Source organism: Ictalurus punctatus, chromosome 9, assembly GCF_001660625.3.
Source record: "Ictalurus punctatus breed USDA103 chromosome 9, Coco_2.0, whole genome shotgun sequence".
Classification (NCBI taxonomy): domain Eukaryota; kingdom Metazoa; phylum Chordata; class Actinopteri; order Siluriformes; family Ictaluridae; genus Ictalurus; species Ictalurus punctatus.
The window spans coordinates 22,251,282-22,277,500 of NC_030424.2; the positions used below are offsets into that span (position 1 = coordinate 22,251,282).

The 26,219-nt window shown below is 39.9% G+C and overlaps 1 protein-coding gene across 1 annotated transcript in view; it reads right to left on the minus strand.

Moving 5' to 3' along the window:
• Nucleotides 1–10,015: 10,015 nt before the first annotated feature.
• The window catches only part of nol10 (nucleolar protein 10), a 25,443-nt gene continuing 9,239 nt past the window's right edge, over nt 10,016–26,219 (minus strand). Inside the window, exons 14-21 of the mRNA XM_017476171.3 lie at nt 25,278–25,404; nt 21,013–21,092; nt 20,643–20,741; nt 19,935–20,018; nt 19,645–19,818; nt 18,234–18,541; nt 17,293–17,395; nt 10,016–11,494 (exon numbers count right to left, since the gene is read on the minus strand). Of these exons, the coding sequence (XP_017331660.1) occupies nt 11,354–11,494; nt 17,293–17,395; nt 18,234–18,541; nt 19,645–19,818; nt 19,935–20,018; nt 20,643–20,741; nt 21,013–21,092; nt 25,278–25,404 (1,116 nt within the window). The 3' untranslated portion in view covers nt 10,016–11,353. The remainder of the gene's footprint in view (nt 11,495–17,292; nt 17,396–18,233; nt 18,542–19,644; nt 19,819–19,934; nt 20,019–20,642; nt 20,742–21,012; nt 21,093–25,277; nt 25,405–26,219) is intronic.

Genomic DNA, 26,219 nt, shown 5'->3' on the forward strand with positions numbered 1-26,219 from the left:
GCCTGCTGAAAACCGATTGGCTGACAACAGCAATGATTTTGAAGTAACAGAGTCCTCATTCAAAATCCACTTGCAGATTAGCAGAATAATGCAGTATGCTAAATTTCAGCTTGATTGGACGTACACAATTAATTTAGTTAATTTGCTGTTTGTGTTTCATGATTAGCCGCTCAAAGCACTTCATGATGATTGGTGTGGGCCAGGCCAGTAGTCATTCAGGCAGGACACAGATGATTTCTTCGACACAGGGATGATTGTGGTCGTCTTGAAGCACACGGGGACAACTGCTTGGCTCAGGGAAATGTTGAAAATGTCTTTTTAAGGACATCTGCAAGCAGGTCAGCACATTCCCCAAGCACCCGGCCAGGTATGTTGTCAGGAACTGCAGCTTTCCGTGGGTTGACTCTGTTGTTCTGTGCTTCGAACCGTGGGTAATAATCCTTCAGGGCATCTGGGAGCGAGGTATCATCATCATCACAGACAAGTGGTGTAGCTTTGTAGTCTGTGATGGCCTGAATGCCTTGCCACATACATCTTGTGTCTTTGGTGTTTATGAAATGACTGGATTCTTTCTGCATAGTTGCACTTTGCTTTTCTGATAACCCAGGACAGATTGGCCCTTGCTATGTGGAGGGCTGCTTTGTCATCAGACCTGAAGGCAGAGTCTCAGGTTTTCAACAGTGAGCACACATCAGCAGTCATCCATGGTTTCTGCTTTGCACGTGTGGTAGCAGTGATTTCAGATTTGTGTCATTAAAATCTCCAGTGACAATGAAAAATCTGTTGGAGTGTGCTGTCTGTAAGTTACTGATAACCCCGAGAGTTCACTTAGTGCTTCCTTAGCATTAGCGCAGGGTGGAATGTACACCACTACAATGAGCATGGTGGTAAACTGTCTGGGCAGATAATATGGTCAGCATTTCACACTCATAAACTCCACCAGCGACGAACAGTAGCTTGAAACCACAACAGCTCGCTTTCCGCACTTCCACTGCCTCACTGCCTTGCATACATACCATTTCCGGCGCCCTCTCTTCCGGCCAACGGATCAGGCAATACCGTAGTCACAGGACCTGGTTCACGTAGTAGCCCAAGGTCGCATAGCTCATCTCACAGTCCATCATTTATTCCTCCTGAGTTTTCTCCAATGTTCAGCAGAATTTGGCAATGGTAGAAATGTACACCAGTGCTTCCAATGTACATTGGTGTAGGCTACACATAACATGCACCATATTAGTAAACCTGAAGCGGCCGCTGCATGCTACCGCACCACCATCTTTAACACGAGCCTGGACTAGTAGCTGTGTGGCTTGATCAGTGAGATAGGGTCTAATTCTCTTGATGTTATACAGAATGAACCTACAGGACCGTGCAGTTTCTGACATGTGGTCTGTAAAGGTGAAGTGGCCATTGAAAGGTTTCTGGCTATCCTGGTTGGTTATCCTGTCGTTGAGCCTAGCTGTATGGTGAGGTTGTGGTTGATTGAGGGGCACCCAAGGATGACCAGAAGCAAAGTTAAGCTTAAGGTGGCATTCATCCAGTTTGAGATGTCAGACAAGAAGGTTGAGATGCATGGATCTTCAGGTTGGAAGGACAAATAAAGCCACATAACTCAATCACAGGCCTCATAGATATAGTATGAATAGAAAAGTTCAGTGGACCCAGAACTGACCCCTGGGGAACCCCAGTTGTGAGTTGCTGAGATTCAGATCCAGTTGAGAGTTGTATGCAAAAGGAGCCTCTATATGGGTGTCTATGGTGGAGAATTGGTTCCTGCTTGATGTAATCTTGTTGGAAAAGAAAGTGGCGAAGTCATCTGCAGTCATGGATGTAGTGGATTGGGAAGGAGGGGGACAGAGAAGAGAGGAAATGATTGTGAAGAGAGTACGGGTGTTAGGAGGGCTGCCAATCTTCTCTTGGTAGTAAGCGGCTTTCATAGAGGCAAAGTCCTCACCTTTCGGTGAAAATTCACCTTTTTGAGATCAAAAAAGGTCACCTACGACATTCATGTAGATCTGATGAGAAAGTGTTTGGGGGAGTTGGTCAGCCTGTTTGTGTTATTTTTTCCCCCACACAGCAGTGCTGAATGTAAACTGTGATCTAACAAGGGTAAATAAAGAACTGGTTGTTTCAATAAGTTCAGTGTTTTCTTTACTCTTTACTTTAAAATCTATGTCTATAAAGGGTAGTATTTTATGTATTTGAGGTCTGAAATGCGGGAACGGTGAAGAGATCGCGAGGGCAAACAGTTTGCAGTTTAGCTTAGCATTGCCGTCTGATCAACCAATGTTGTCTTAAATAGCCTGTGCATAGCACTTCATCTTTTATAACATGAGATTTTGGCCAAATGTATTCAACCTTGATTTTGGTAAAATGTTGCAACAATATGTTAAAACAATGTGTAGATAAAAGATAGAAAACAATAAAAGACAATAAAAGTAAAGAAAACACGTCTCGTGCGTGACCATGACAACAGCACAAGTTCTCCATGGACTACTCACTGCAGCTCAAAGGAAATATCTTTTTTTTTTAAATTTTTTTTTAAATTCCATGTGGAGCATGCCCCAGACCCCTCTAGTTGTCACAGGTTTTCTCTATCCACGTGATGTTCTCACCTTTTTTTTTTTCTTTACCTGTTTGTATCCCTGGGCTTTAGCTATAGTGATACTGTGGTTAAAAGAAAAGAGAAGAGTTTGGTAATTGGTTAGGTCAGTTGGATAGTTTGAGTTATACCATTTGCTTTGAGGGGAGAGAAATAGAAAACTGGATAAAGAAATAGTCCGAGGTGTGGAGAGGGGTAATAATATTTTGTGGCATAGTTTACAGTTGCGTTTTACGGCATTCGGCGGACACCCTTTTCCAGAATGACTTACATTTCTCATTTATACAGCAGTTGAGGGTTAAGGGCCTTGCTCAAGTAGTTAAAATGTTGAACTACTGATCGGAAGTTTGTGAGTTCAAATCCCAGCACTGCCAACCTGTCACTGCTGGGATTTGAACTCACAAGCTTCCGATCAGTAGTTCAACATTTTAACTACTTGAGCAAGGCCCTTAACCCTCAACTGCTCAGTTGTATAAATGAGAAATGTAAGTCATTCTGGAAAAGGGTGTCCGGCGAATGCCGTAAAGCGCATTTTGATGTTATTGTGAGTGTGCACAAATAAAAGTAGTTTCTAATGATGTCTTACACTTATCTGTATGACAATATTTTAAGTTGTTTCCACTGTCATGAGGAAAAAATCCAGAGGGTTAAACGGGGACACCTGTGTTCATTTTAAATCTGCCTGTGTCCGGCGCTGAAGGGGTTCCAGAGCTCACTGACTGAAATCGGATAACCTGTACAGACCTCAACAATGTCATCAGCATATTCACAGATCCGGCATACCTTCTGGAGGCACTGTAGTTTGATATGTACATTACACATTATGTTGATCATTACCTATAGGCTGTAGCAGAATTTACATAATTTAGTTTGTTTATAGACAAACTATGTGGGGTCCTGTCTATATACTGCTCAGGACTGGCAGAACCCGTATGGCCAATCTGCTAAAGGGCTGGGAGTCTGTGACTTCAAGGAGCGCTGCCGCTGCTCCAAAAGTTTTTGTTTGTCTCTAGACTCTGACATTATATTCTCCTCTCTAGGGTTTCTTTGGCCACAGGCCCAAAGAAGGACCCTGGCACATATGCTAAAATTCATAGGGTTGCCTAGCATCCCTTAGGAAGTTTCAATTAAACCATATTCCAAAGTTACCAGAACAAACTTTTTTTTGTCACTGCACGTCGTCCCTCTGTGTTCAGGCCCACATGGGCCACAATGCCATTCTGATATCAGCTATGTTTCTAATCTTTTTTTTTCTTGGCTTGCAACCTGGTAGACACTAATTACAATTCATACTCAGACGTTGCCAGAGATGCCTGCAGTGTTTGGTTATTTGTCCAGCGATTCCTGCGTGTTCGAGGAGTCGATCATAGATTTCTTTAGGACTCTGCTGATCGCTGTGAATTTACAACACACGTACTTTTAGATGAGCCAGATCTGATACTAAGCCCTCCATCTGTTTTGAGAGAGACGCTGATTTGTTGAAGCCTTTTGCTCTGGGCTTCATCCCTTATCAGTAGCCTTGCTGAGCGGTGCTACCCTGATAATGTCTGTCTGGACACTGGAGTCTAGATATTCTAAGTGAGCTTGCTGAGTCAGCATTGTCATTCTGTGCATGGAATGTTTGAACCAACAGAGATGGGGATGAGATCTCTGAGATAATCTGTGACAAGACATTGAACACACAGCTGATGCTTGTCCCTAGACTATAGAGGGCTCAGACATTGCTCACACATGTTGAATATTTTACTTTTTAAATTGTAACAGTAAATCAAGTAAATTGATTTAATTGTACTATGATTTAATCGTAGAAAAAAAAAATCAGTTAAGGATAACACAGTTGGTAACATTTCTGTCTCACAGCTTCAGGATCCCCAAGGTTTGATCCTGAGTTCAGGATATGTCTGTGTGGAATTTTGTGTATTCTCCCGGTGTTCACATGGGTTTCCTCTGGATTCCCTGGTTTCCTTCTGCCCCCCTAAAACATGCAGGTAGGTGCACTGGCTATGCTAGATTGTCCCTAGGAGTGATTTTAAGTGTGTAAGTGTGTGTACATGGTGCCCTGCAATGGACAGGCATCCCATTTGGGGTGAGGGTGTCGCACATATCCATCATGCCAGTCTTCCACTGTGTTTGTTTTCAGATAGAAATTTCTCACAAATCTTATCTCATGTACCTGTATGATCTGCTAAAGAAATTATAACTGAATGGGGATGAGATTAGTCATTGCTGTCTGGGACAAATTGGGACGCTTTTGTGTTCACACTACAAATGTCATGTGCTCATACGCATCCCAGACAAACTCCGAAGGTGGTTTGAACCATCGGATCACAATGCGTTTCCAAGACGCATTGAACCCCGTTCACACCTCCACGTAGGTCTGTTCACGACTGGATCACAGAGGACACATGTTAATACCAGGTGTGAATAGGGCCTGAGTTATGGCAGAGACTCAACTCAGCTAGTTTGCATTCTATTGGTTATCAATGACTAACTCAATGGCAGTGACCGTGGTATTAGAATGAAAATTGAAACTTTGGAAGCTGATCTTTTTGCGTAAATGACTAGGTGAGAGAGATGGGTAGACTAAAGCACTGCAGCATCACACTCGTTAGGTAGATGAATTCCCACTGGTGCAGTATTGTGGGTAATGTAGGCAACCTTTAAACAAAGTGAAAATAGACCAAAATATTGATTACATTTTTTTTGTTTAAAAAAGAATTTACGTAGAATAACGAAATAATTGAGTACAAAGTAGTAATTTCAATATAAAGTAAATCTTGGACCTCACTGAAGATTACGTTAATTATAATTATTATTATTATAAAAACACGGGTTTTGCAGACACACATTAATCCTGGCCTTGGACGATCTAACATTCCATTTAAATTAAGATGCAGTGAAGAGTGGAATTGAAACTTAAAATGAGAAGCTTAAAGAGACACCATGAATCATTTTGATGGCATTCATATTTGTGTTGTGTGAATATTTCCATGATTGGTTTTGACAAGCTCCACTTTTCGTTTGTATACTTCAAGGTCCAAAATTGAATTTCTTTGTTCACGTCCTCCACCCTATCGCATACATAGGCTGTGCTTCAATGTGGCAAGTCTTCTATGCTAGATTCCGTCCCTCCCTGCCTCCACTACATTATTTAAATTCCAACACACCTCAAAGGAGTATACAGGTGTGCCATTAGCTGGTGTCATCTACCATTACACAGTCATGTTAGGACACGAGAAAGCAACTGCGATTAAACTAGGAACCAAGCAGAAAAACAGCATCAAGGACTATACTGAGCTCTTATGATGTACCAGGTTTACATGATCGAAAACTATTTTACATAGTTTTGTGAAATACTAGTTTTGGAATAGCATTCATCCTATGCACAAGTTTGCAAATTAAATGCAAAAAAAAAAAAAAAAAAATGCAGCAGATGGAATGTGATGTACCAAAGTGGTCATATGAAATCAAGCATATAGATGTTACTGTATTCATGACTTCACATCTAACAATGTTGATAATATTATGCAGTTTAAATGATATATACAAATAAAATTATTTTTATTAACGTAAAGTTATCTGAGAAATGAGGCCAGCTACAGAGATCACAATGGATTCAACTACAAAGATGGAAGAAGTCAATAAATAAAATATGCTACCCATATTAATAACCTAGTTGCAAGTTGTTTTTTCCACATAATTAGACAATATCAGTTCATAAAGATTCTCCAGTATTGCGTCTGGATTCTTATTTGCTTTTTATTTTTGCTGCAAGAGATCTTTTTATGACTAAGTTTCTATGACTTAATGCGATCAACAGAAATTTGCCCAAAGTAGATATTTTTAGTTGACATGTAATCTTAAGAGTTCATGTGCAACTCATTAGGAAACAAGGGTTGTGTGACTGCATTAGGAAAACACTGACCACATTTGGGGTCACAAACCGCAGCCCTGAGCCTGGGATAGCTTTATAGACTTATAAAATCTTTAGTGTACAACAAAAAGTTTCTGTGAAATTATTAAGCAGCTGGTAGTTTTTCAGATCTCATTCAGGAGTTTTAAATATTTTTTTTTTTGTAGGATTGCTACCTGTTGGAAGGATTGACAATTTAAGCTGTGTAGCAGATAGATAGGACACTCAAATGACTTTCTCCAGCCAACACTGCCCGAGTCAGCACATTTCTCTGCTCTCTCTCTTTGACAGAAAAAGACAGACATGAAAAGCAGATCAGTATAAGATCAAAGGGGACAACTTAGGAGAGACAGATGAGAGAATTAAATGCAGAGAAAAAAGAAAAATGGAATAGAGTTTTCCTAGACCGAGGCACCTTTTACTCACAGCAATATAAACAGCATACAGTATACAACCCCAATTCCAAAAAAGTTGGGACGCTGTGTAAAAGTTAAATAAAAACGGAATGCAATGATTTGCAAATCACAATAATATTCAAAAGTAAAGCCCAATCATGTTACTGACCTGTTGCCAATTAACCTCTAGCTGTTTCTTTTTAGTAACACTTGCTCTTCCAGCCTTTTGTCACCCTGACCCACCTTTTTTGAGATGTGTTACAGTCATCAAAGTCAAAATGACCTTATTTTTTTTCTTAAAATGGCACATTTACTCAGTTTAAACATTTTGATATGTTTTCTATGTTCTATTGTAAATAAAATATGGGTTTGAGATTTGTAAATCATTGCGTTCTGTTTTTTATTTACATTTTACAAAGCGTCCCACTTTTTTGGAATTGGGTTGTATTTCAACAAGTAAATTCATGTTTTTATTCTACAGCACTGCTGACTTTTCTGTTCTATAAAAGCAGCTCTGACATTAGTTCCAGTTTATATTAATACTATTATAAATTTCTATTGTAACAGCTTAGACAGAAACTTATATGGTGGACTTTCCATATAATCTAACGCTAATAGTAAGCAAGGAGTCTTCAGTGTCAGCACTGAAGTCAGTAACTTTTCTGCAACAGAAAAGTCTTCAGGTTGGAGTTTTTTTTGTGGTTTCTTTGTGAGGGAACGACTGTTTATAGTTGCTGTAATGCAAGTGGAAATGAGCTAACGATTAAGAAGCATCATTCGTAAATAGAATATAAATTGCAATCATTGGCACTGGATGTGCTGCTGATGGAAAATAATCAAGACTGGGGTGGTAACAGTAACTACACTTTGCATCAGGCTGCATCCCGATAGAAAAAACAAAAAACAAAAATAGGTGGCAAAATTACTGACAGCCATAAAGTATATGTAGAATAAATGAAAATGTTTATCCCAACACCAAAAAGTCAGTCTTAGGATTTGAAAACGTATTCTCTGAATTGAATCGGGTAGAGAACATGCACAGATGTGTTTATTAAAAAAAAACAACAAAAAAAAAAAAACACAAAACAAAAGGACTTTGTATTGGTAATATTTTGCATGGAGGAGTGGTCCAGAATGTTTGTGTTCTTTGTTTAGACGTTATTTAAAGAGACTCAGAACTGTTAGCTTCAACAGCAGCCGCTTCAGCAAATTTATACAGTAATTTTGAAACCAGTTTTGCAGAACAAAACTGCACTACCTAAGAAAACATTTATGTTTCAGGGAAACCCAGTGTTAAAATAAGATGGTACAGCATCTCTACTTCTACGCTCAAAATAAATAAGCCAGTAATTGCGGAGTTGACTCTAGCACTGATTTGTGTGTTGGACAGAAATGAAACATCTTAAATCAGAGGTGACCAGTGCTGGGAGACCCACACTTTCCCATGTAGTGTGACACCGTTGACCTTGCGCTCTCATTCCTGTCACGTGGTGATAAAAGAGGCCTGCTGCTCTTTTCCCAGCATTCACCCTCTCCCCATTCCATTTGCCTTTGGAGTATTCAAAGAAACTGAGCCCAGCTCTGAAATCCCTGAATGGACCTCACACACTCCCAGACAAGGCAGTGAGTGGGAAGGGTGCGTTTTATGGCTGTGTTGAAGTGAGTGTCAGGATGGATTACTCTGTGAAAGCAGAGCCCTTTTGTCTTGTGCTCAGGACCTACAGAAATGCAGGCAAGGCTAATTTTTTTTTTTTTTTTTTTAAATGCCTAGATGCCTCACTTCATCTCTATAGCCAAGCCCCTGAACCAAATACCAACCAGAGCAAATAATGAAGCTGCACACACAGGAAATTAAAGAATTTGGCATCTTATAATAAATCAGGTAATCAGACCCTTCATGAGCTGAGTTAAGTGTTTTAGAGTGGAAAACCACAAAAATGTGCACTGGAGTGCTTAGTCAGTTGCACAAGCTGAACTGGTCATTAGCAACCAAAGCCAATTCAACTACATATTGCATTCTAACTAAAAGATTACCTTTTAAACTCTGTAGTCACAGTGAATTCACTACTAGTTATAATCGTTAGAATGTAACCTCAGCCTTGGTAGATTTTTTTTTTTGGAAAGCTGTCTTTCAAAATGTGCCCAGAATGTTTGCCTATGAAACAGTGACCTATTTTCTTCTGTCTCCCTACCATCATACCCGGCTTGTGACTTATCACAAAGCATGCCTGAGAGGACCTTTACCGAACAACTGTGCTTTTGTGAGTTGACATGCATATGCAGAGAGAAGTAGGCTAGGGTTTAAATGTTTTTTTTTTTTTTTTTTTTTTTGGAGAAACGTTGAAGAAATCCATTCTTAATGGAAAAATCACCCATGAATCAATATATGATCTTGAATTGTGGAAAAGATTTTATGAGTTGACTTAAATCATGAACAAGTCTGTTTCTTTTCTCTCGTCTTACCCATATTGCCATTCGACCACTTGCCGATAATGGTGCCAGTCTCTACCTAAAGAGAGTGATGCAGCAGTGGTTTAATCCTCAAGTCTGTCCAACTCTCTCACTTCCTCATCTGTACAATCTTCCCAAACAGATCAGCTTTCAAAGCTTCCACATTCATGCAAATACCACAGTCAACACCATTATGCTTTTCACATCATAGATCTCTAACTAGCCAAGCCGAGTCTCTGCCATAACTCGGCGCAAATGTGTTGTATATTTGCGTTGCATTCTGGAACTTTGACTACAATGTTTGTTTCCATGCATACCACATTGGATTTATCACTAATATGACATAGAATATCACTAGAAAATGGTATGAAAATAAGCACTTGCAAAACTAACCATTATTTCCAGAGTTTGATATTGCGGAATTATTTCTCTCCTATTAAATGCCATTGCAACTGCACTAGCAATGGTTCCTTGTTACATCAGTGTTTCATACAACTGCTAACTTTTCACAGAAGTAATGTAAATACAACAGAAACCAACCAAATTTTGCAGTTTCTTTCCATGAACACACACACACACACACACACACACACACACACACACAGAGGAAGTAATTGCTGAATCACTGATTGCGTTTTGACATCAGAAGGCCTATATTTCAATTCATAATCTTTATATTTCACTATAGACTGGTGTATACACTACACACAAACTTCATCTCTTCACTTCTGGTACAGATGAGGAAGATCAGACATTAACTGGTTTCAGAGCTTCCAGGTTTTTATGGATTTTGTAATTGTATTTACTTTTTTTGTGTGTATCTTAACTTGCAGTTGTAGAAATATGCTTATTATACGCATGTTATGCTGATCAAGTGTTTTAATACTGATTCATCTTGAAAACCAACTTGGAACACAGTTCAAACTGCAATAGTTAACCATCCTGTAAATGTACTTGTTTACTTCACATTACGGGCTTGCCTGGTAGCTTCATGCCTCACATTCATTGTAGTATTTGTAAAGCTTGACACTTTTAATCATAGGCTATTGTTGAACAGAATACAGCAGTGAGTAGCTAAACAAGTGTCCTGTTACAGTTGTTTATCTTGAAAGCTTGCTTAATATAGTAATAGCTGACAACAAAGTAGCAGCTTTCATAAAGCAGCTAATCCTGAGCTGGCTTGAGACAATGTCAAACTAATTCTCAAAAGGGAAATTTTAAAGAAATAATTAGAGAGAGAGAAAAAAAAGTGGAAGATGTTTCTAAAATTAATTTCAGTACAAAGTTTTAGGACCTGGTGCATTGAGATCAGAATACAGATTAAATAAAAAATAAAAAAAACAGCAAATACACACACTCAGCTGTAGATGAAAGGTTTCTTTAACAATGTCCTGCTGGTTTAGACTACACCGTGCGACACAATAGAGGAGTGTAACACAGACAGACACACACAGACAGACACACACAGACAGACACACACAGACAGACACACACAGACAGACACACACAGACAGACACACACAGACAGACACACACAGACAGACACACACAGACAGACACACACAGACAGACACACACAGACAGACACACACAGACAGACACACACAGACAGACACACACAGACAGACACACACAGACACACACAGACAGACACACACAGACAGACACACACAGACAGACACACACAGACAGACACACACAGACAGACACACACAGACAGACACACACACAGACACACACACAGACACACACACAGACACACACACAGACACACACACAGACATGTACACACACCCAAACATTAAAAAGAATTATCCCCAACTTCTCTCACTGACCATATGGTCTTTCTTTTGCATTCCATGAAACCCACATTAAAAGCAGAGTTTACAGTACACTTGCCTGTCCTTGTAGCAGTAGGACAAAGTTATTTTGAGGCCGCGTTTAAAGCCTAAATGCATACAAGTGACTATAGCGGGAGTTTGGAGGCAGCGTTCAGAATCGTCCCCTGCCTCTTCCTCTGCCTCTTCCTCTGCCTCGTCCTCGAGTGTGAAGGTGACCAGCAGCCCTCCTGATCTTCCTCCTCTCCTCATGGTGCTCCCATTCGGCCCGCTGTTGACTCTGTTGTTTCTCAGTCTGTGCCAAAGAACAACCGTAATAACAGGAAGCACAAACATGAACGTTAATTTGTCAGTATTGACCTCACAAACTGACTGAACCAGGTGGTGACTCCAGATACTTTAATTCATGCAATTATGTAGTAACAGTGCAGTAGAAAAAAAATCATGCAGAACCTATTTATTTTTATTTATAAAGTGCACTATGTGGTTTCACCCAGGTTCCCTTTTGATTCTGGTTTCTCTCAATGTTTCTTCCTCATATTGTCTCAGAGTTTTTCCTTGCCACCGTCACCTCTGGCTTGCTCATTAGGGATATATTCACACATTTAAAATCTATATTCTGAATTTACATATTTCTGAAAAGCTGTTTTGGGACAATGTCCATCAATCACAATGAATTGAATAAGTTCAATGAAACTGGACAGCTGAAGACTGAAAAAAAACAAAAAAAAAACACTGCCTGGTCTTTTTCCAGTCAACCGTCTAGTTTGTGCAGCCTCAGGTTCCTGTTCCTGGCTGACCGGAATGGAAGCTGATCTGGTCCTTCTAATTATATAGCCCATTTGTTGTTTTTAATAAAGTGGGTGGTGAGTGTATAATACCTGTAATACATAACACCTTTTTAATAACACTTATAAATGTACAGCACTATTAAGGATGTGGCATTTGTATCTGTACTAACTGAATATGTTCAAAAACACTAAGAAGAATTTTACTGTTACTTTTATAACGGCCAATATGTAGTTCATGTAAGGGTGTGAATTTTATTTATAAAACCTGGTTTTATTGTTTCATTTTATTGATGAATTTTCACATTTTTATACCCATGAGTGAAAAATGTTCTCTTTATTAATATGTAATATATTATTTTTTATTATTATTTTAATATTAAATACTTCTCTTATACTGTATGGCAGTGTATGTGTGACACTTTTTTTTTGTCTTTGACCCATAGGACATGGGGGGAAAAATAGCTCTATGGAGTTTGTAGAGAATTTTAAAAAGCACTGTGTTCTGTCTGTGTGGTCTCAACACTTCACACCACGATATAATCTGCTACACAGAGTTAAAGTGATCATTTTAAAAGGGTAAATAGTACTTTCTAGTCATCAACAGACACATGAAATTCTGCTTAAGAACAGCTTTGCTGCTATATCTGGACTGTCGTACCCACTAAGCCGCTGTTAGATGTTTCTTTTGCCCTGTGTTTATTCAGTCTGAACACATGAGTGACTGAGCCACCATGATCACTATGGCTTACAGTTCTCTAATGTTAATCACCGCTAAATTCCACTTTCACCTTAAATTTACTCCAGTAGGATGATTACAGGATTGTCTGAAACTTTGAAATCTGTAGTCAGACACAGTCTTGAAATCATCTTTAATCTGTGATGGCACCAGTCCTCAAGCCTTTAAAACGTAAGGCTCAGTGGCCGTAACCAAGGTTCCATGCCAAAACTGGAATTTAAACTTGCAGCATAACAGTTAACTACATTTAAAATATTTTTTTTACCCAAACAAGTTTTTATATTTTATATATATATATATATATATATATATATATATATATATATATATATATATATATATATATATATATAAATAAAACACACACACACACACACACACACAGTGTCTCACAAAAGTGAGTACACCCCTCACATTTTTGTAAATATTTGATTATATCTTTTCATGTGACAACACTGAAGAAATGACACTTTGCTACAGTGTAAAGTAGTGAGTGTACAGCTTGTGTAACAGTGTAAATTTGCTGTCCCCTCAAAATAACTCCACACACAGCCATTAACCCTCTTGGGCATGGAGTTCACCAGAGCTTCACAGGTTGCCACTGGAGTCCTCTTCCACTCCTCCATAACGACATCACGGAGCTGGTGGATGTTAGACACCTTGTGCTCCTCCACCTTCCATTTGAGGATGCCACACATAAGCTCAATATGGTTTAGATCTGGAGACATGCTTGGCCAGTCCATCACCTTCACCCTCAGCTTCTTTAGCAAGGCAGTGGTCATTTTGGAGGCGTGTTTAGGGTCGCTATCATGCTGGAATACTGCATACTGATCATGCTCTGCTTCAGTATGTCACAGTACATGTTGGCATTCATGGTTCCCTCAGTGAACTGTAACTCTCCAGTGCCGGCAGCACTTATGCAGCCCCAGACCATGACACTCCCACCACATGCTTGACTGTAGGCAAGACACACTTGTCTTTGTACTCCTCACCTGGTTGCCGCCACACACGCTTGACACCATCTGAACCAAATAAGTTTATCTTGGTCTCATCAGAGCACAGGGCATGGTTCCAGTAATCCATGTCCTTAGTCTGCTTGTCTTCAGCAAACTGATTGCGGGCTTTCTTGTGCATCATCTTTAGAAGAGGCTTCCTTCTGGGACGACAGCCATGCAGACTAATTTGATGCGGTGTGTGGCGTATGGTCTGAGCACTGACAGGCTGACCCCCCACCTCTTCAAACTCTGCAGCAATGCTGGCAGCACTCATACATCTATTTCCCCAAAGACAACCTCTGGATATGATGCTGAGCATGTGCACTCAACTTCTTTGATTGACCATGATGAGGCCTGTTCTGTGTGGAACCTGTCCTGTTAAACCGCTGTATGGTCTTGGCCACCATGCTGCAGCTCAGTGTCAGGGTCTTGGCAATCTTCTTACAGCCTAGGCCATCTTTATGTAGAGCAACAATTCTTTTTTTTTTTTCAGATCCTCAAGAGAGTTCTTTGCCATGAGGTGCCATGTTGAACTTCCAGTGACCAGTATGAGGGAGTGTGAGAACGATGACAACAAATTTAACACACCTGAGACCTTGTAACACTAACAAGTCACATGACACCGGTGAGGGAAAATGGCTAATTGGGCCCAATTTGTACATTTTCACTTAGGGGTGTACTCACTTTTGTTGCCAGCGGTTTAGACATTAATGGCTGTGTGTGGAGTTATTTTGAGGGGACAGCAAATTTACACTGTTACACAAGCTGTACACTCACTACTTTACATTGTAGCAAAGTGTCATTTCTTCAGTGTTGTCACATGAAAAGATATAATCAAATATCTACAAAAATATGAGGGGTGTACTCACTTTTGTGAGATACTGTGTATGTATGTATATACACACACACACACACACACACAATATATATATATATATATATATATATATATATATATATATATATATATATATATATATATATATATATATATATATATATATATATATATAAAAACAAAAGAATAAGAATTCCCTAAACACTGATCCTAACAAACAGCACTGCTGCATTGATTTGAAGACAAAAGTGGCTCCAGCTGACTAACGTAATAAAATAATTTAAGTTTAAAAACATACTGAATACAATAAGAAAATGAAACAATGTATTGTTCATCAGTAAAATAGTTTCAATATTTTCAAGCCACTTCGTTTAAGAAGGAACGCAGCTAAGCTTCTAAATCGATATGGGAAATACGATTAAACTGATAGGTTTGCTCTGATCCAACACTGTGAACATAAAAATGTGTTTTTCACAGCAGAGAATTTCAGTCATGCAGCTTCAGAGCTCCCACTGCTTTCCACCCTACTTTTATTCACACGACAAAATTTGTTTAGCTTATTCATTTCATTTGGCTTGACCGTCACCTCTCCTAGACCTCTAAACAAGAAACTGCAACTCACTGCTGCACTATAATCATAAACAGATAATCCAGATTACATTTACTCAGTGTCAAGTACGTTTCTTGAAGCATGCACTTTTACATTACTTGGCTCTGCATAAATGGAGCTGGAGTGTGTGGGCAAAGAAAAAAAGCAAAAGAAAGGGCAGACAAAGGCGCTACAAAGAAAGTCTTCATGAGTGAACATGATTGGCATTCCTTGAGACTAATCAGACTTTCGGTAAAAATCTATGCCAAGCAAGCGAGACTGTATATAAAAAACCACTGACAGGTGGAAGTGAATAACATTGATTATATCGTTACAGTGGCACCTGTCTAGGGGTGAGATATATTAGGCAACAAGTGAACAGTCAGTTCTCCAAGTTGATGTGTTGGAAGCAGGAAAAATGGGCAAGCGTAAGGATCTAAGTGACAGGGGCCAAATTATGATGTCTAGGCGACTGGGTCAGAACATCTCCAAAATGGCAGGTCTTGTGGTGTGTTCCCGCTATGCAGTGGTTAGTACCTACCAAACGTGGTCCAACGAAGGACAACCAGTGAACCGGAGACAGGGCCACGGGAGCCCAAGGTTCATTGATGTGCGTGGTGAATGGAGTCTAACCCGTCTGGTCCGAGCCGACAGAAGTAGTATTGTAGAATTAATTGCTGAAAAGGTTAATGCTAAAGGTCAGTGCATCACAGCTTGCAGTGTATGGGGCTGTGTGACCGCAGATCAGTCAGAGTGCCCATGTTGACTCCTGTCCACCGCTGAAACCTCCTACAATGGGCACATGAGAATCAGAACTGGACCATGGAACAATGGAAGAAGGTGGCCTGGTCTGATGAATCACGTTTGCTTTTACATCATGTGGATGGCCAGGTGCGTATGCTCCGCTTACCTGGGGAAGAGATGGCACCATGATGCACTGTGGAAAGAAGGTAAGCCGGAGGAGGGAGTGTGATACCCTGGGCAATGTTCTGCTGGGAAACCTTGGGTCCTGGCTTTCATGTGGATGTATGTCACGTACCACCTACCTAAACATTGTTGCAGACCAAGTACACCCCTTCACGGCAACCGTATTCCCTAATGGCAGTGGGCTCTTTCAGCAGGATAATGCACCCTGCCACACTGCAGAAATTGTTCAGGAATGGTTTGAGGAACATGACAAACACTTCAAGGTGTTGACTTGGACTCCAAATTCCCCAGATCTCAATCCGATGGAGAATCTGTGGGATGTGCTGGACAAACAAGTCCGATCCACCTCGCAACTTACAGGACTTAAAGGATCTGCTCCCAAAAACTTGGTGCCAGATACAACAGCACACCTTCAGAGGTCTTGTTGAGTTCATGCCTTGATGGGTCAGAGCTGTTTTGGCCCAATATTAGGCAGGTGGTTTTAATGTTATGGCTGTATATACACATTTGTTTCTAAAAACCTGTTTATGTCAAGCATTTCCCAAACAATTCCCAGTGTAGGTCATTACAATAGTACACATGATAACAGTAACATATTAGAACAATCACATTAATTTAAACCTTGTAGCCATTCTGTTATAGAAAATTAATGAACACCACAATCAGAACAGAGCCTCTAAGCACTAAGTCATTGCTTTTTTTGAAATACTAAGTTAAATGACTGCCCAGAAAGCTGAATATAATATTCTGCCAGACATGTTCAACCTAAATAAGAAGCAAACTGATAAGGAACAATAAAGACTACCGCTTGCATGTTACAAATAAACTGCTAACCTTGCAGAGTGACATTTTCAAAAGGTAAAGCTTACAGATAAATAAAAGCCTCTGAGACTAGTTGGCACAGTAAATGGTAAAGGCGTTCCTGAAGACATGCTTACCAATCCCACCCTCTACAGCAGTTACTTGTGATGGCACTGCTTGGTGCAGTTTCCCAAATTATGTAGGTGTAATTATAAATAAAGTTATGAAACATTGTATTGGATTTTAAAGCAGGATATCTACTGAATCCTAGGAGGGACAACTTTTACAACTTTTGAATTAAAAGTTCATTGCTTGCAATCAGTTATATTAACCTTTATAACGAACAGTCAGATAATTCAATTACACTAAAATTGTTGTCAGATATTTACTTAATAACTTTAGCATGCAGTACTCACCTTTTTAAGAGTGAAGGTCAGCTGCTTGCTTCCGACTGCAGTGTCAGCAACGTTCAGCATCCCTGAGCTCTCCTCCAGCTTCAGACGCTCCGCAAGCGAGGTTCTGGCACAGAAATATTCTTTTAGACTCATACAATAATACATATTGTGTCAAATAACTATAGATTCACAAAGCCCATTTAACAGACAGTCATTCGTTTGAAGTTTCATTTTATCCTGCCATGACCTCGCATTAAACATGTATAGAGGCATGATGAAGAAAAAGACGGGCAGGACATAGCAGAGAACGTTAGTGGAACTGGTGAGTTAAGTGTATATAATAGGGTTAGCTTTATTTGCTCATCAGCCAAAAGTAGTACAAAACCTAGTACGTAAAATTTAAAGCAAAGAACTAATTTTCACATTGATTAGTGCAGTATTTCATTTGAGTATACTGTTTCTCACAGGAAATAAAATGCTGGACAGTGCTACGGTGAATGTAGGGTAACTGAATTGACTTTAGTAGTAGATACTGTAAATAAAATCCTTCGTCAGTGTTTAATGGGCTGAATGTATAAAGAAACTTGGTAGAAGTAACTACCCAATTCATATAACAATTAGCATTAATTTCTCAATTCTGCTGAACCTCTGTAAGGTATTGGCTTGTCATGTAACATCAGTAGTATTTTTAAGGAAAGCACAATGAAAATTCCTGTAATCAAACAGTGGCCAAAGACATATGAGTAAAATGTAAGAGTGAGGTGGCATACATGACTAAGATTAGCTCTGCTCGTAAAACTGACCATGTACAAACTGTGGGACTAAATAACCATAAACGACAACCAACAACATTTAGTTAAATCTAAATCTGAGCAATCATGATTATTTATGGAACGAATTTCACATTGCACATTGCCATTGACCTTAACATAATAGTAGTTTAGGATAATTTTAGCATGTACTTTTGCATCTTCTGTTTGCGTGCCACGTCCCCGAAGCTGCGGAACTCCTCTCCGGCTTTGATCTGGTAGAAGCGTGGCTGGCTCTGGCCTTGAGCCTGGCACTGTTGAGACTTTCTGACTGGATCTGAACTCTGCAGGCTGGTGTTGCGGTCCTGCTCCTTTCTCTCTTTAAACTGGCGCTCTCTCTGCTCTACTCGTAAGAGACGCCGCTGCTCCCTCACCTCCTCCACCCAGCTCTTATCGTCGTCTGAGCTCTCCTCTTCCTCGGAGCTGGGCCGTCCCTCCAGCTCCTCTTCCTCATCATCCGACTATCAGGAGGGAACAAATTTCAATACCAAAGTTTCATTTTCTGTCCGATGCATTATAATAAAAGCTTCAAATGAAGTAAATGAACAAATAAATGAAAAATAGCAGACACACAAAAACAAAAGTTACAGTTTGTGCTACAATGTATGCATTGACCTGCTTGTATTATCTTGTGTGGAAGAAGCAATGCCAGATGTTTCAAAAATAGATTCAGTCATATGTTAAAAATAAAACACCAGATTCATTAATGTCACTATGTAAACAATCATTTAGAACAAATTAACAGGCCTATGAAATTTTAATTAATAATGTTTTATTAAAATAAAATAAAATAAATAAATAAATAAATAAAAACTCACTATATGGCCAAAAGTTTGTGGACACCTGACCATCACACCGATATGTGGTTCTTTCTTTAAAAAGAAAAAAAAATTGCCACATATTTAGACGCACATAATTGTGTAGGATGTCTTTGTATGCAAGAGGATTACAATTTCCATTCACTGAAACTAAACCTGTTCAAGCATGACCATGCCCCTGTGCACAAAGAGAGATCCATAAAGACTTGATTTGCCAAGGCTGAAGTGGAAGAACTCAAGTGTCTTGCACAGATCCCTGACCTCCACCCCACTGAACACTTTTGAGATGAACTGGAATGTTGACTGCACGACAAGCCTCCCCACCAAACATCAATGCCTGATCTTACTAATGCTCTTGTGGCTGAACGAGCATAAATCCCCACAGCCACGCTCCAAAATCTAGTGGAAAGTCTTTCCAGAGGAGTAGTGTTTAATGGCACTTTTCCACTGCATGGTACGGTTTGACCCGTCTTGACTCTGCTCGCTTATTGGGGGCTTTCCACTGTGGATAGTACCTGGTACTTTTTTTAGTACCACCTTGGTCGAGGTTGCAAGCAAGCCAAGAGTAAATGTGAGCCATGCACTGAGGGAGTGGGGAATTCTCCTTAACGAGTGGATATTCAACAAGCACATATGGGTATGATGGTCAGGTGTCCACATACTTTTGGCCATATAGTTTCTAACGTTTTTAAATTTTTTTTTAGAAATGGCCCTGGTAAATTCTCACATTTGCTGATAATCTGTACCTTTTCATTTGCCTCTTGCTCAACTAATTGCTGTAGCTTCTCCCTCCTCCTCTGGCCCACTTTGGACACGATGGGATTAAGCAAGCGGAACTCCTCGCTCTGCTCGTCTACTTGGTAGTCTGGATTCTCGAACATCATTTTGAAACGGTCATCAGTCAGGATGCTTGTGGTGCCCTAAGAGAGTGGGAGAAATGCAGAGGGTCAAAGCATCAACTGTGTTCAAAGAATAGTTATGTGCTAGTAGGAACCACTGATATCAGCTATGCTCCTAACACGATCAGATCTCTCACCTTGGCTTTCTTCTTGGCTTTTCGTGACTCTTTACCCTCCTCCATCAGCTTCATTGCAAGCTCTTTGTTCACCTTTGGCAGATTCTATTGATGTCCAAAAAAGGAAAGGACAGGTAAGGGAGGTTACACATGTAACAGGCACATCACTGACTTTCAAATACTTAAGAATGAAGTCTGCACATGACCAATGTAGAGAGTGTATGAGAGAGAGAGAGAGAGAGAGAGAGAGAGAGAGAGAGACACAGAGAGCTACTGTGAAGTAAAAGTTACTACTTTTAAGCCACTTTTAAAGCCAATTCAAGTGAAATTGAATATCAAATATGCAAATTCAGATTTCCAGGTAACACAATGCCCCGAGAATCAGATCCCAGATATCTTCTGGCCATTACTGCAGCAAGAAAAGGTGCGGTACCTTTTTTGATGGATGCACTGTTTCTATTCTATGCGTTACAAATGCACTTCAACCACTGAAAAGAAACTCCCCCTGGAGGTGCGACACAAACATGCTAACCACTAAGCCACTGTGCCCTTCATTTAGGAATATTATTTATATCATACAATTTAAGACCATTGATAATAGTATTTAAGACAATTTAATACTTATTTAGGCCTGAAAATTCAGAAAAAATAGCATCAGAAAAGATTATTTTGCCTGAGACAAAGAGAGAGAGAGAGAGAGAGAGAGAGAGAGAGAGAGAGACTTGTCACCTTTAGCTGTACTCTCTGGACTCTGGACTCTTCAATTTTCTGCCGTATCTTGTCCTTGCGATATTCCTCATAGGCAAATGGATTTGCCATAGTTTTAACCTAGGGGAATTACAGTAAATCAGTGGCATGGTTTCATTTTAAGGAAGTCTTTTTAAAAAAAACAAACAAAAAAACACATTTTAATTGATTTAAAACCTCAAGTAAATATTACTTTAAAGATTTGATCACAAAATATTTATAATGATACAAAGTTGTGATGACAAATGATCACAGCTTACAGTGTCGACAGTACCACCAGTTAAGAGCATCATGCTAATTAACCAATAATTACTGAGATTATGTACTTTTACTCTCTCTCACACACACACACCTTGTGGTAGAGTCTGATGTCCATGAAGAAGCCATGCATGTAGGCCCTCAGCAGAGGTGAGCCAATCAGGTGTGTCAGACCTGAGGAAACAAAACCAGCCAAACAGTTAGGTCAGACTGAATAGCTCAAAGCCAAACAAGCTACAGTATAGTGCTAAATGAGTGGAATAGCACATTAAAGAAGTGGTTTGTCATTTATGCGCCCCTAGCTGCCTCCGAGGTGAACTGCAATTAGAATGAACACACTAACAAACCTTCCTGTTATCGGTAACTGTTCACAACCCGAATGTTGAAATGACATATACGTTGTCAGTTGCCATTTATTAAGATTTTTTTAAAAAAATACATTAAAATACATTTTAATACATTAAAAAAATAGAGGCAGAGCTGTGCAGTTTTGGCTGGGGGCAGAGCCAATTCATGTGCCAGAAAATTTAAATTAAGTCAGGAAAGAAACTAGCGAGATTAACTGCATCATAATATTTGAAATGATATGATAAACCATATACAGCCTAGAAACACTTCTTGCATCAGTTCAGTGTTAACTTGCCATAACAAACATGCTGGAATACAACGCCGCATGGTTTTCACACACAGCAGAAATATTCAGCATATTTAGGGATCAATGATGCCTTGTGACGGTTTTCCAATGCTGCTTCATCATTTAGTATGGGAGGAGACAGGAAACAGGGCAAAAAGACACGATGACCTATCACAGATTTGTTCCTAAGCATTATTGGTAGACAAAATCTGATAAGTTTCAGGCATGATCTCTGTGTCTCAATTCTGAAGGTTTCTGAAGGCCTCTAGTTTGTGTCACGATGTACCGGAATCAAATTGTTTTGTGTTCATGGAATGTGGTGTTTTTAGTATTCCTAATCACCCCACCTTTTGTCCTCACTCACTCACTTTCTCTCGCTCGTTTCTCTTATTATCTGGCAGACTAGACGTCTTATGTTAGTTCTTATGTCACTCGAACATACGTAATAGATGTTCCAATTGACATTCATCATTCTTTATAAATATATTTGTGTGTGTATATATACACTATGCTTTCTGTATCATTAAACTAAGAAGCATCATTCACTGAACGATGGTGTCCTTCCCGAGCTCAGACGAGAGGAAATCAGCCAGTGCAGGGTCCAAATTCTGGTTCTGTGACTGGTATCGGACAAAGAACATAACAGTTTCCTGGAGCCAGAAGTGGGATATCTGGACAGAGGTTCATGAATGATTTTAATTCTTTCTACCGCCGTGTAGATATCTGGATGAATCTTGAAGTATTGGTTGAAATATCACATTTTGGCTCACGGTGCTTCCATGAACCCAGTGTCTTAGAGACGCTGTGCATACGTTATTCAACAAATTTTGTTTTAGTCCACGGTGTTTTCGTGGGCGCAGGTTACCACGTGATTCGACAAAGCATCTGATACCCGTTATCTGACTGAACATTATAGCCAACACTGTCTGATATCCTCTCGTGATTATTAAATTATAAGCTGTAACTATGGGTGGAAATGGTCAATCTAAAAATCACACCAAATCAGTGGATGCGAAAAAAGAAAAAAGAAAGAAAAGAAAAAGATAACAGAATCTAGCATGTTTATTGAGCAAACAGAGCCCACCGCAGATAAGCCGAGCTCTGGATCAGAGCCAGATGGAGCCGAAGCGTGCTCTAGCACCGATCCCAATGCCGCTGTGCCATTAATACAAGTAGGAAAAAGTTTTACATTGAAATCTCCTAGTATTATGGAAATAGACGCAATATGATGCTTTGCCTTCGACAGATAAACCTGGTCATTTTGTTGATGCATTTAAACAGCAGACTAAATATGCTCAATTAAGGGGTCCAGATTTTCGCTGTATTTTGTTAAAGGTCCTTGGTCATGACGTCACCGAGGAACTTTTAGTCACAGGCTCATGAATTCTCCAGCTCGTTTCTAATTCGCTTCTAGAATGACTGGGAAAACAATTCATGCTTGCCTTTAACTGGAAAACATTCCATTTTATTTACTGTAATGCGTCACGATGATGGTGCTTATAATTTTTTTTTTTGGGGGGGTGGCTTGGCAGCTAAGGCTCTGGGTTACTGATCAGAAGGTTGGGGGTTCAAGCCCCAGCACTGCCAATCTGCCACTGTTGGGCTTGAGCAAGGCCCTTAACCCTCTCTGCTCCAGGGGTGCTGTATCATGGCTGACCCTGTGCGCTGACCCCAACTTCCTGATAGGCTGGGGTATGTGAAGAAAATAATTTCACTGTGCTCTACCGTATATGTGACCAATAAAGACTCATTATTATTAGAGATTCTATAGTTGTAGTGTGCTGATGCATGCTGGGAAATGTTCTCCTAGTTTAAAAAAAAAAAAAGGTGACACTGAAGTTAAGATATGCATCTCATGTAGATTCTTTTTAGTGAATACATCACATTTATTAACAACCTACATCTCGATCCTGATATCATGTTTTATTGCAAATTTGTCGTCTTCTCCTTTCAACCTACTAGGTAGAGACTTAAGGTTTAAATTGAAGTGTACTCTTACAATGCATGATGGTAGATTCACTCTGTTAACTCTAATCTGTGTTTCTCTTCTGTCTGCTATGTGGGTGATGACGAGCACCAATCTGATTGCACGAAGCGTCCGCTGCCTGAAGCATTAGAGGTGGTGCCTAAAACTTTATGGTATACTAATGAAAGCATACTAAGGAAGTAGGCCTCATTAAGGTACCCCCCCTCATGCTGCAAAGAGCCAAACTACTCGGCCCGTTCATTGTAAACAATATCCGCAACCAGCAGAAAAGGAGTTAGGCATACTGCCGGTGACGGAATCTTTACTTGCGCAGGGTGGGGGGTCAGCCTGTCAGTGCTCAGACCATACGCCGCACACCGCATCAAATTGGTCTGCATGGCTGTTGTCCCAGAAGGAAGCCTCTTCTAAAGATGATGCACAAGAAAGCCCGCAACCAGTTTGCTGAAGACAAGCAGACTAAGGACATGGATTACTGGAACCATGTCCTGTGGTCTGATGAGACCAAGATAAACTTATTTGGTTCAGATGGTGTCAAGCGTGTGTCGGGAACCAGGTGAGGAGTACAAAGACAAGTGTGTCTTGCCTACAGTCAAGCATGGTGGTGGGAGTGTCATGGTCTGGGGCTGCATAAGTGCTGCCGGCACTGGGGAGCTACAGTTCATTGAGGGAACCATGAATGCCAACATGTACTGTGACATACTGAAGCAGAGCATGACCACTGCCTTGACATACTGAAGCAGAGCATGACCACTGCCTTGACATACTGAAGCAGAGCATGACCACTGCCTTGCTAAAGAAGCTGAGGGTGAAGGTGATTGACTGGCCAAGCATGTCTCCAGACCTAAACCCTACTGACCATCTGTGGGGTATCCTCAAACAGAAGGTAGAGGAGCACAAGGTCTCTAACATCCACCAGCTCTGTGATGTCATGGAGGAGCAGAAGAGGACTCCAGTGGCAACCTGTGAAGCTCTGGTGAACTCCATGCCCAAGAGGGTTAAGGCAGTGCTGGAAAATAATGGTGGCCACAAAAATATTGACACTTTGGGCCCAATTTGGACATTTTCACTTAGGGGTGTACTCACTTTTGTTGCCAGCGGTTTAGACATTAATGGCTGTGTGTTGAGTTATTTTGAGGGGACAGCACATTTACACTGTTACACAAGCTGTACACTCACTACTTTACATTGTGTCATTTCTTCAGTGTTGTCATATTAAAAGATATAACCAGATATTTACAAAAATGTGAGGGGTGTACTCACTTTTGTGAGGTACTGTGTGTGAATATTATATATATATATATATATATATATACACACACACACACACACACACATCCACACACACACTATTTATATGCCGTGGATAAAATAAATGTCATCTTTCCAGTGCTACAAGGACTGCCACAAGACTCCATCCTGCATATTTTAACTTTACAGGACTAAAAAAAGACAACTTTGTTTTCTCGCAATTCTGAGAAATGCATTCCAGGTGAATGATGGTGTTTTTTCTGCTTGATTACTGCATTTAGATCAAAAACTGCGTTGAAGCATAGCCGGGGGAAAACCCCAAAACAAAACAGAGTTTTGGCCTTAGCTAGACATCTTGTCACCATTTTTGCACTTATCGGCATCTTATTATATTATATTATATATATTCAATTACTTTCAAGTATTAAATAGAATTTTCAGCAATTACGGGAACAAAAAAGAAAGCCACATACAAGACCATAGAACTTACCAAGGTTGTCCAGGTCTTTGCGTGTAACAAACTTGTAGTCGTCGTAGACAGTACTCTCTGGGTTCTCCTCCAGTTCCTCAGTCAGGTTATCAAGGAAAGAGCACCAACGAGGTGCAGGACCCAGGGCCTACAGGACAATGATGATGGGAAGGCAAAATTACACCATCACAAAGCAAAGACACAACACTGGGGAGACCTACAACCAACAGTGGTTGGTTCAGAACCTAATCTGTACGTCTATGAGACATCCAATAGAGGTCCAATATCTGGATGTCTTTACATGGTGTGTTTTAGTCATCTGTGGACCTTGGATCATTCAAGACTGTTCTAAAACCTCACTCTTTGGATGAACCACCAGTCATAAGTTTTGTTTCATACTAAGCAAACTTAAACAAGTTGAACTTGAAGGGTTTATATTTTGTGTTCTTTTAACCAAGCCCACATGAAAAATCTGTCTTTCAAAGCACACAAGAGCACAACCTGATATAAAAGGCAGACAGTGGAAAACTGCACTTTAAAAAAATGAAGAACAAAGCAAACGTTAAGGCTGAATCTGTTTTATGTCCAGCTTTCTCCAATTTGGACCAAGGTTCTGTCGCCCCCCCCAGTACATGATTCTGTACAACTCTGATGTTGAGATATAATCTAGCCCATGAATTCTAGCTAGCTATACAAAATATGTCACAACATTGACATGTTTGCCCTAATATATATATATATATATATATATATATATATATATATATATATATATATATATATATATATATATATATATACATATATATACATACATATACATACATATACATACACACACACACACACACATACATATACACACACTGTTACACAAGCTGCACACTCACTACTTTACATTGTAGCAAAGTGTCATTTCTTCAGTGTTGTCACATGAAAACATATAATCAAATATTTACAAAA